The sequence below is a fragment of the Hoplias malabaricus genome, chromosome 8 (assembly GCF_029633855.1).
Source record: "Hoplias malabaricus isolate fHopMal1 chromosome 8, fHopMal1.hap1, whole genome shotgun sequence".
In the NCBI taxonomy this organism is placed as follows: Eukaryota; Metazoa; Chordata; class Actinopteri; order Characiformes; family Erythrinidae; genus Hoplias; species Hoplias malabaricus.
Window position 1 is genome coordinate 10,995,290 of NC_089807.1, and position 10,808 is coordinate 11,006,097.

Here is a 10,808-nt window from a genome sequence, read left to right on the forward strand (position 1 = left end):
AGGCGGTGTACACTCTCCTGCGAGAGAGAGAGAGTGTGTGTGTGTGTGTGTGGATGTGTGCGTGTGTGAGAGAGCGACTATGAGGCTGCCAGCGCTTGCGGACCGGTCCAGAGACTGTCACCAGCTGCCTCAGCCTCGCAGCCTGTCCACGCTGACCCGCATTCACCGCAAATTGGAGAGGCTTTCTAATTAACTGAGGAATCGGCAAATTAGAGCAAGCCCCGCTCTGCGACTTCCCCATAAACGCTTAAAAGTGTCAAGCCACAGATTATCATTACGTCTAACAAACTCCTGGATCCAGCAGCTGCTATGAGACCAAAATGGCATGGAGGAAGTCTCACTCTCTCTCTCTTACTCTCTCTCGCTCTCATTTACTCCCTGTCTCTCTCACTCACTATCTCCCTCTCTCTCTTTTTCTCGCTCTTCTCAGTCACGCATATTAAGCAGCTGGGAAGCCGACAGTGCCTCCCTTGCTTTTTACTGCTCGCATGTCTCAAATGCACTGCTCTCACATTCTCTCCTTAAAAAAGACAGGAAATGACACAAAGAATATTCTTTTTTTAGTCTCTTGAGAAAATTAAAATTAGACCAAAAAGAGGTGGGGGTGGGGTGGATAACTTATTTGGCATTCCGTAGCTTTTAATCCCAGCCTGGAAAAAAAAAGCCCTTCAGTGTCTAATAGCAGATTATTGGAGTACCTGTCTGTGGCTGGCTGACTCGCGTCATTCGGACACATTATGACAGTTTTGTCAGCAGAGGAAGCTGGATGTGAGTACGCCAGGCACAGTCCCGGCATGCCACGCGGCGGTGTCTGCCAGAGCTGTGCCAGTCAATAATACCGCTGCCTGCACAAAGCTATCAATTATTGCTGCAATTATTTGTCTAGTTGGATATTCAAAATGTCATGTGAAAAAGATGATTACACATTCCGCTGAGCCTTGCCATGTGTAATCAAATGAAGCAAGCCCTTGTTAAACATGGCGCTGCAGTAACCCGTCCTTCAGCTGCGTCTCAGCCCGTGGCCAGAGCTTCTATACTCGGCGCTCACACACACACACACACACACAGAGAAGCCCTAAACATTATTCATGGTGATTCCACATCCACAGGAAATGTTCATTTTATTTCAAATAACACTTTATTAAGGATTTTTCTCATAACAATCTACTACACTAACAAAGTATACCCAGTAAACAAGGAACGTCCCTGGACGTTCAAAATAGGTCTAAAAGTAGTCTGTCCGTCAAGGACACATTTTAAACGTCAATGGACGTTCAAAACCCATCTTAATAATTTAGTTAAGTTGTGACCAATCGATAACGTCAGTGGACGTCCAAAACGCGTTTTATACAAGTAATTTATTTCGGGACCAATTAATAACGTCAATGGATTTCCAAAATACGTCTAATAGTCGTCTTTTCAATGTCTGTGTTTGGACGTCTTTTCAACTTTCATTTTCAACCTTAAGAGAACGTTGATTAGACCGCAGTCATTACGTTATTTCAACGTTGAATCAACGGCTAAATGTTTACTGGGTATGATCTGTAGATGTGAGTGGGTCGAACTAAAATAGTATCCAAACAGGGACCGACTGTCCCTTGACCTTTAACAAGAAACAGCCATTGTAATTCCAGCGATGCAAAATTGTGTAAAATAGCCTTTGCATGATAATAGAAAAATGTATACTAGGTTAAACCCTTGCAGGTGGCAACAATTAACTGCAATTTCTGCAGATTGTAATGATCCATAATTTACCGTCCGTAGTTGGCCTTCGCATCAACCCCCTGATATAAAGTTGTGTGCAGTCTTGATTTGGCGCTGAGCTTTCAGCTGTTGGTCTTTAGTTCGATTGTCAGGAGGCAGTCGTGGGTGGTAGAGCTGTGGAGCTGCACAGTGCTGTTATTTCTCTCTCTCTCTCGCTCTCTATTTCTCTGTCTTTCCAGTGGGTCTCTATCTTTTAAACATATGTTGAATAGTCTTGATCATTTTCTCTGGGGATAACATTTCATTAAAAAAACAGGTCTTTTTTTTAACATATGATGTTGGTTCAGTGTAATGCCATTCGAGTCCAAAGTTACTTCATCTGAACCTTGAGCAATTATACTGTGCTTGCACTGATTCAGAACATTTCTGCTTGGTTTAGAATATCCCCTGCTCAAACAGTGTTCCTCCGTTTACCATGGTCATTCATTTAAGTCTCAGGTTTCCCAGCCCTGTCTGTAGTCGTGGAGTGTATGAGAGTCTTGCCTGTGCGTTCCTTCACAGAAAAAAAAAAAGGGCCCGGACACAGACACAAAACGATGACAGCACAAAAGGGTGCAGGAGTGTCTGGAGGAGGCTCTGTGCGCCTCTGTGCCGAGCCTTCCAGAACCGCCCCTATTTGTGTGCATTAACAGGATTATCCCGCGAGCCCTCGGTGGCTCCGGCCTGCCTCCCTAACACAGCAGCAGCACTGCCCGCTCGCCTTGTTACATGCTTTGCTGCCTATTGAAGACTTCAGAGAAACCCCCTCTGAGGAAAACAAACGAGGAGATGAAAGAGTGTGCACTGCCTGTTCAGCTCTTCGTTCTGCACTCTCTCTCTCTCTCTCTCACATCCCTCCATCTACCGCTCTCTCTCTCTCTCTCTCTCTCTCCCGCACTAATTCTTTCTGGCTCTCTCTCCTGGGATGGGATAGAAAACAGTGTATGATAGCAGTTTAAAGACCTCTGGCTTAGGCAGAGGGTTCAGTCTTTCTCCCATGTCCATTTTCTCTCTTTGTTATTGGGTGTGTTTTCTTTTATTACATTTCTGTGGACAGATTTTTTTTTTTCTGACCGCTCGACCCTGTGCTTTGGATAGAAGAGCAGATAGCAGTGGAAGTGCAACATAAGGTGTTTCTTTTAGTGGTGCTAATTTGTGCAGTTCAAACTGCCACTCATTACCCTTTGATAAGTGTCCAGGTTTCTGCTTTCTGTGAGTAAATAGAGAAGGTCTTTTCATTACAGAACCTCTGCTTGTTTCCCTTCCATGTTGTAAATGGTGATAATCCAGAATGCTTTTTTGAAATCCTGGGTTTTATTTAGCATTTCAGAAACGTTTTAGTAGACTTCAGTAAGTCTACATTTTTGAGCAAATTCAAGGCATTTTAAAGCTTGAACATTATATATGACCTGTTTTTTTAAGTTAACCCACACTCTGCAAAAAAAAAACAACAAAAATTGTTGATAAAAGAAAAGAAAGATAAGTAAAAACAATATGTGAAATATGCCATAACTGATTTAGTTTTTTATCCAATAAAAAACAAACAAAAGAGAGACTGCGCAGGTGCATCAGACTGCACAGACGTGTTCGCTCTGAAGAGGACGTGTTCTTATATTTATAACTAAACGTGTTGTAAACGGGGACGCTAAAACTTTTCATAGGACTTTGAATGAAGAAATGACAGTTTTCTTAAATATATTAAAAATAATTTTAATTTAAAGAAAGTAATAAGTGAGGATTGTTTTTTTAATGTTTAAAATGTCAAATATTACGTATGAGGCTTATGAATCATGTGAGGACAAAGTTATTTTCGGTTTAACCTGTTGAAAGTCTTGTGGATGCTGATGGGGAAGGAACTAGACCCCACTGTAGACGAGCTTTTAGCTCATTATGTCATCCTCTTACATTTACAGTAGACGGGATCTTGGCATACGGGCGTTAGACAGAGAAAGATGAGAGAAAGAAAAATGTGTTTTTAAGCAGGAAAAGATCGGTAGACAATCAGTCTCTCTATTGAAAATCAGAGACAAAGAATTGTTCATTGACGTGCAGTGTACAGCACTTGGCTGGTGTGTTTAATGTGGAAACACTCCCATTCCCTGCCTGCTTTATTATCTAATCTTGTAAATGAGTTGGTGGAGGAGCTGAGTACATTTAATGAGATTACAAATGAATTGTGAAGCAAATCATAGGTCATTGTCGAAGTGCCATTGAAAGTCAATTATTGTTTTAAATGTTCCTTTACTGTCACAGCTGTCCACATACTTCACTGTCCCGCATCTGAGAGATGAGCTTTTTTTCTTTCTTTGTCTCTGATGCTCATAGCTTTTTTGTCCCACACTTTAAAAGTGATTGCAAAGGAAAGTCCTCTAATTATTTGCCTTATTTCAAATGGCTCATTGATTTGAAGCAGTAGACTCATTCTGCAGACCCTCCCAAGGACTTGGACGGACGCTTACATGGTTCTTCGCTGGTTTCAGTGTGCTGAGATGTGCCAGAGCCCCAGTAACACTGCCGTTAACACGCCGTTATTCATGCATGCTCTGCTCCCTCCTCGGCCCTCCACTGGCACTACTACTGTAGTGTTTTCATATTGTGTTTGCGCCTATTTCTGTACATGAATGAAAGACAGCGCTCAGCTGGGAAGGCGCTATTGTTTGCTTTTACAGCCTTACTGCTGAGCAGCACTGCAAGTGGAAATGCCTGCGCGCAGCACCGGCCTGTGCAAAGCGTGGGGAGGCTCGGATTCCCCGCCGTGCTTCGAGACCGCGCTAACCCTTACCAGGGCATCTTCAGCCGCACTGCCCGTGCTTTGTTTGGGCCTTCTGAAAAGCCCAGCTCCGCCGGGCCTTGGCCTGTGGTGCCATTCGGGAGCATGTTTTTAATAAGAGCCGTGTTTACTGCCATGTGATACTTTCATTAGGCGGCGGAGCGGCTGCTGTGGGGGGCGTTTGTGCAGGCGGCCGTGCCGGGCCCCAGGTCTTGGGCTGGAGAGGAGGGAGGGGAGGCTTCATGAATGATTAAGCCCAAATCGGTAGTGCCTCTCTCTGGCCAGCGAGAGCCAGGGGGCTGATATGGGAGGGAGTGGGAGCAGACATAAAGAGAAGCTCCGTGTGTGTTCGGCTTCTTAACAACTCTCTCTCTCTCTCTCTCTCTCTCTCTCTCTGCACTTCCCACAACCCGTGATCCTGTAATAATTTTTTTAATGGACTGCAGAAAGATTTTGCCTTCTGGACCTGTAGCCTTATTTATTTAATGTGTTTTTTTTTTCATTTCATTGTCTACAATGAGAATTTTTTACCAGACTTCAGCGACTAACTGAAATCTCTCTGTTGTTTTCCGAAGGTAAAGATGAGCCCAGCAGCTACACCTGCACGACCTGCAAGCAGCCATTCAGCAGCGCCTGGTTTCTACTGCAGCATGCTCAGAACACTCATGGCTTCCGTATCTACCTGGAGAGTGAGCGCGGGAGCCCCCTCACGCCACGGGTGGGAGCCCCATCAGGGATGGGTGCCGAACATGCCTCCCAGCCGCCTTTGCACGGCATCCACCTGCCCGAGGGCAGCCCTTTCAACTTGTTACGGATACCCAACTCTGCCCGTGATGGCCCCCCTCTCCGGGAGGGGAGGTTCCCCCCCACTCCACCTCTCTTTAGTCCCCCGCCCCGGCATCACCTGGACCCGCACCGCATGGAGCACCTGAGCCCGGAGGAGTTGGCCCTCGCCACCCACCACCCGAGTGCCTTCGACAGGGTGCTACGCCTCAACCCCATGCCCCTGGACCCCCCAGCCATGGACTTCTCTCGCAGGTTGAGGGAGCTGGCCGGCAACACCTCAGGGTCAACTCCGCCCCTTTCGCCCAACCGGCCCAGCCCTATGCAACGGCTGCTGCAACCATTCCAGTCTGGAGCCAAGCCACCCTTTCTGTCTACCCCTCCCCTCCCGTCCATGCAGTCCCCGTCCGGCTCCCAGTCTACTCCGACTCCACTGCCCCAGCAAGCCAACACCCCTTTGAAGTCCAAGGCCTGTGAGTTCTGTGGGAAAACTTTTAAATTCCAGAGTAATCTAATTGTGCACCGGCGCAGCCACACGGGCGAGAAACCCTACAAGTGCCATCTGTGTGACCACGCCTGCACCCAGGCCAGCAAGCTGAAGCGACACATGAAAACGCACATGCACAAATCCTCGCCCATGACAGTGAAGTCTGACGACGGCCTCTCTACAGCCAGCTCACCCGAGCCAGGAACCAGTGACCTCGTGGGCAGCGCCAGCAATGCTCTTAAATCAGTGGTGGCCAAGTTCAAAAGTGAGAACGATCGCCTGATTCCAGAGAACGGGGAGGAGGAGGAGGAGGAAGAGGAGGAGGAGGAAGAAGAGGAGGAAGAAGAGGAAGAGGAGGAAGGAGAAGAGGAGGAGGAGCTGGAACGGGAGGGCAGCCGCAACAACTTCCACTTTGGCCTAAACCTGGAGGCTGCGCGGCACCACGAGAACAATGGGGGGCGCCTGGGTGTGACCGAGGATGGCATCCCAAGGTCCCTACCTGAGGTGATGCAGGGCATGGGTCTGGCAGCCAGCATGCAGCACTACAGTGAGGCCTTCCACCAACACAAGCGAGGAGCACTCAATTCGGACAGCGACGCACACAGGGACATGTGTGACGACGACTCTGCCTTGGAGTCGGACCGTGTGCAGGAGGGCTGCGGCTCGGCCATCAACGGCCGGGGCTCGTCCCCCAGCGAGTCGGCTTCGGTGGGTCTGTCCAAGAAGTTGCTGCTGGGCAGTCCCAGCTCCCTCAGCCCGCTTTCGAAACGCATCAAGATGGAGAAGGACTTTGACCTCCCCACACCTACCATCCCCAATACCGAGAACGTGTACTCCCAGTGGCTGGCCGGCTATGCCGCCTCTCGCCAGCTCAAGGACCCGTTTCTGAATTTTGGGGATTCGAGACAATCGCCTTTTGCCTCATCTTCAGAGCACTCCTCGGAGAACGGCAGCCTGCGCTTCTCCACGCCCCCTGGGGAGCTGGACGGTGGCGTCTCCGGCCGCAGTGGGACAGGCAGCGGGGGGAGCACGCCACATCTCGGGGGTCCCGGCCGGCCCAGCTCAAAAGATGGCCGTCGCAGTGACACCTGTGAGTTTTGTGGCAAAGTGTTCAAAAACTGCAGCAACCTGACGGTACACCGGCGCAGCCACACAGGCGAGCGGCCGTACAAGTGCGAACTCTGCAACTACGCCTGCGCCCAAAGCAGCAAGCTCACGCGGCACATGAAAACGCACGGGCAGGTGGGCAAGGACGTTTACAAATGTGAAATCTGTCAGATGCCTTTTAGTGTGTATAGCACCCTGGAGAAACACATGAAAAAATGGCACAGTGATCGCGCCTTGAACAACGAAATTAAAACTGAGTAGTTATGGAGAACGGAGGCACACCTGCCAGTTAACAGCAACCCTCTCCCAAACCCCACCCTTGTAGATTTTCCCTGTTCGGCTAGTCCAGTGGAGGCTAAGACACCGTGCTTGGCACCACCAGCACACCCTTCTTCATTTACCGTTGAATGCATGTTCTGTATCGGGGCAATACTATTGCATTGACGCAAACTTCGAGCCTTTCTCTTGTGCAATAATTTACATGTTGTGTATTTTTTTTCTCTTTTCCTTTCCCTTTTTTGATAATTAGACAGCATGCATGGTATGTTTTGGCTATTTTTAAAAAAATTGTCCCTGGTTGGTTAGTTGTTGAGTAAATGTGTTGCTGTTTTCTTGTTCTGTTTTTTATTCAAAAAATGAGAAGAGAAAAGAAAAAAACAACCATGCTGCATACATTCTGTAATACATATCATGTACAGTTTTGTGTTGTAACATGGAGGACAACAGTCTATTGCTTAAACCCTCTTTGGAGGGGCTGGGAATCGCACTTAAACGAATCTTTCAAAAAGATGTTCTGTCCACATAGGGTTAAAAATCGGAATTGGCCCCTATCATGGAATATAAAGTATTGACAGCCTTTGAATTTCTTCAAAAAGCAAAAAGTGATCAAGATTAGAATTTGTACTATCATTTGGTAAAACAAACAAAAAAGAGTGCCTTGGATCTTGAAACTGCATTGGTTAATCTTCCTATCTGCTATAAGCTTGGAATCTCAGCCAGATACTGGAAATGGATTTATCTGATTCACATAAGGTTCTTGCATCAAGTACCTGACTTTGACAGTCGACAAGGAAATGATGATAATCAAAAAGCTAAAAGCTAATTTGTAGTTAATCATCATCAGCTACCTATGACACATGCATCCTTCTGTTTTGTTTGTTTTGTGCACGGTACATCCAGTATTGTGTGGGATTCAACCATGTTTACTCTCAAGGGTACTGTACTCAGTGATACAGGTTTTTATCCACAATCATAAGCTCTCACATAGTTTGTGAAGATTCTGTTCTCAGTAGCACAGTAGTTTCTTTGGTGCATAGTGTGTGTGAGTGTGTGTGTGTGTGTGTGTGTGTCGGGTTGTATGAATGTCCACCGGATAGGCACGGATGCTGACCTAAACGACGAAGTAATGCAGTGTTTTTGAAAACTCCTCTCTGTCTCAGTGATGATTAACTATGAATTGCTTACAGGTTTGAATCAAAATCCTCAAAAAAAAATATTTCGAGCAATGCCTGCAGTACTTAATACCTGTGTTCCCTAACGATTCAGTCAACCTGGTGAAAAGAGCGGGGAGAGGGAAAGAGGGAATGAACAGTACAGATGACTTTTGTGTGTAATGTGTGTTTGAGGAGATTTTTTTTTTCTCCGCTGAGTTTAACATCCAGCCATTTTTTGACAACCATGTTTTCAGTGTTTAGATAGCACTTGTCACTCGGCCCCTTCAGTCTGTGTCTGACGCTCTGATTGGTGGTATAGCGGTTGAGTATAAATTAAGACTGCTTGCTTATACAAAACATGCACTGTTAAGGTTTCCCAGTTTACAGGTATTCACATGAGGGAAAACTTCCTATTATGCTAAAAAAAATAATAAAACAATAATTATAATAAAAAAATACAGTGTCATTGTTTAACAACCCCCCCACACCCCCCTCCTCCCTCCACCCTCTTACAGAAAGCCCAAGTCCAATATGATGTTCAAGCGTCGTGGCATAGACCTCCTGTCAAACAATGGACAATTGAAACTTGCTGCTTTCACTGCAAGAACATTTTTTGTACAAAAACGTTTTTAAGTATGAATATAAAACAACATTTTTAAAAAATAGCAATTCATTATCTTAGGGGAAACTGTATTTAAGTTTGTTGATGTTTCTCTTTCCTCTTTGTCTTGGTGGTGTTCAAGACTTGATCACGATATATATAGAACGGGAAAAAAATTGGTGATTTTTTTTATTTGAATTTTTGTTTTTTTGTTTTGTTTAATTTTTTAATTTTTTTTTTCCACCGTGGCTCTTCACAGCTCTTCAGGTCAAACGTATCTTGCATTGGGGAAAGGTTTAAGATTATATATAAATATATAATAGAGAACTTAAATATAGGAAAATGCACACTCATGTTCAATTCCTATGCTAAAACACATTTATGATCTACTTTTTTTTTCTGTATTTCTAGAATGGTATTTGAATTAAATGTTCACCTAGTGTAGGCACTATAGTATTTATATTGAGGCTTGTATTTTTAACTGTTGCTTGTTCTCTCAAAAGGTATAATTGTACCTTTTTTGGTAGTGGAAAAAAACAACAAGCTGCCACGGTATATTTTTTTAATTTGGCAGGATAATATAGTACGAATTATTTGTATGTTAAAAAAATGAAATGGAAAAAAAAAATTCAATAAAAAAACCTAAAGTATGTGGCATTGTACAAAGGAGGCCATCTAATGGTTTCCCCGAGGAGTCTTTTGCGAATGTCCACACTTAGCTAAAACAGGTGGTTGTACATATCTTTTTTTCTGTTCTTTTTTTAGACTCTCCTCTTCTGCTGCCATTCTGTATGCAGTAATGCAAGCTGATGTTGGGTTCTTCTGTAGTGTGCTTCTCTGTCTTCTCACCTATCTCACCTGACTACATTCCAGCATCTTAAAGAGAACAAACTTCATATGCAGTAAATACCAGTACAGAAATGAAAATCATTCAAATAAATGAATTTAAAAAAGAATCAATGTTTTGCAGGTTTTTTTTTTCATTGCCAAATACTAAATGGTGCTTTATATTTAGATTGGGATGACTTTCATATGCAAAGCATATTTAAAAATGAAATGGAAATAGTGGAAAAGCCCGCTTGAGTTCATACTTTTTTGTAAATGGCAATGCGGAATATTTTGTTATCAGCCTTTTCTATTCCTGTTCTGAAAGCTGTTTGTTGTAACTTGAACTTGAACTTTATCTTTTACAATGGGAGTCACTATTTATTATTACTTAAATGCTCTGTTCAGAACGGAGACATGGAATGGATCTTTTTTGGTTTTCTTTTTTGTTGTTTTTTAAAAATATATTTGTTATTATTGTTTTCTTTTTAAAATGACCAAAGGTCATTGACAACTTTTGCTTTTTTTGTTGTATTTGTTTCTGGTCTATGTTGAGTTTTATTGGAGAAACCACTGTCTGTGTTTTCTGGCAGTTGTCTGCATTATCCTGTTCACACACCCATTTTGTCCCTTTATTGAAAACAATTAATAAAAAAAATTAAAGTATCTCTGATTTCTGTGGACTTTTGTGGAAACAGAGAGGGAAAGTGTGTGTAGCTCTGAGGAGGCTCAGGCACTCTTGCCCTGGTCTTTGCTCGGGTTGGCTTCATAATTAGGCTGGAGTGAAACTGCGGCTCATTTGGTCATGTGACTTGTGCTGTATCACCCTACCTGTACCCTCAGATCAAAGGAGCAGCTTAGCAGGCTTACTGTGGGTTACTCTCTGTCTCTCAACACACACACACACACACTCTCTCTGATCAGGCACTATACAGGAAAGAGGTTGTACTCTAACAGTACTCTATGTTTAAAATATTAAACACAATCATAATAATGTGAACATAACATATGTTTTAAAACCATTTTTAAGTTACTACTAGACCCCTTTGAATGATTCAC

At 44.3% G+C, this 10,808-nt stretch overlaps 1 protein-coding gene across 3 annotated transcripts in view; it reads left to right on the forward strand.

Moving 5' to 3' along the window:
• bcl11aa (BCL11 transcription factor A a) overlaps positions 1-10,376 on the forward strand; it is a 63,250-nt gene extending 52,874 nt beyond the window's left edge. For all 3 annotated transcript variants that reach the window (XM_066678979.1, XM_066678980.1, XM_066678981.1), the window contains one exon: positions 5,089-10,376. In XM_066678979.1, the coding sequence (XP_066535076.1) occupies positions 5,089-7,151 (2,063 nt within the window). In that variant the 3' untranslated portion in view covers positions 7,152-10,376. The remainder of the gene's footprint in view (positions 1-5,088) is intronic.
• The last annotated feature ends 432 nt before the right edge of the window (positions 10,377-10,808 follow it).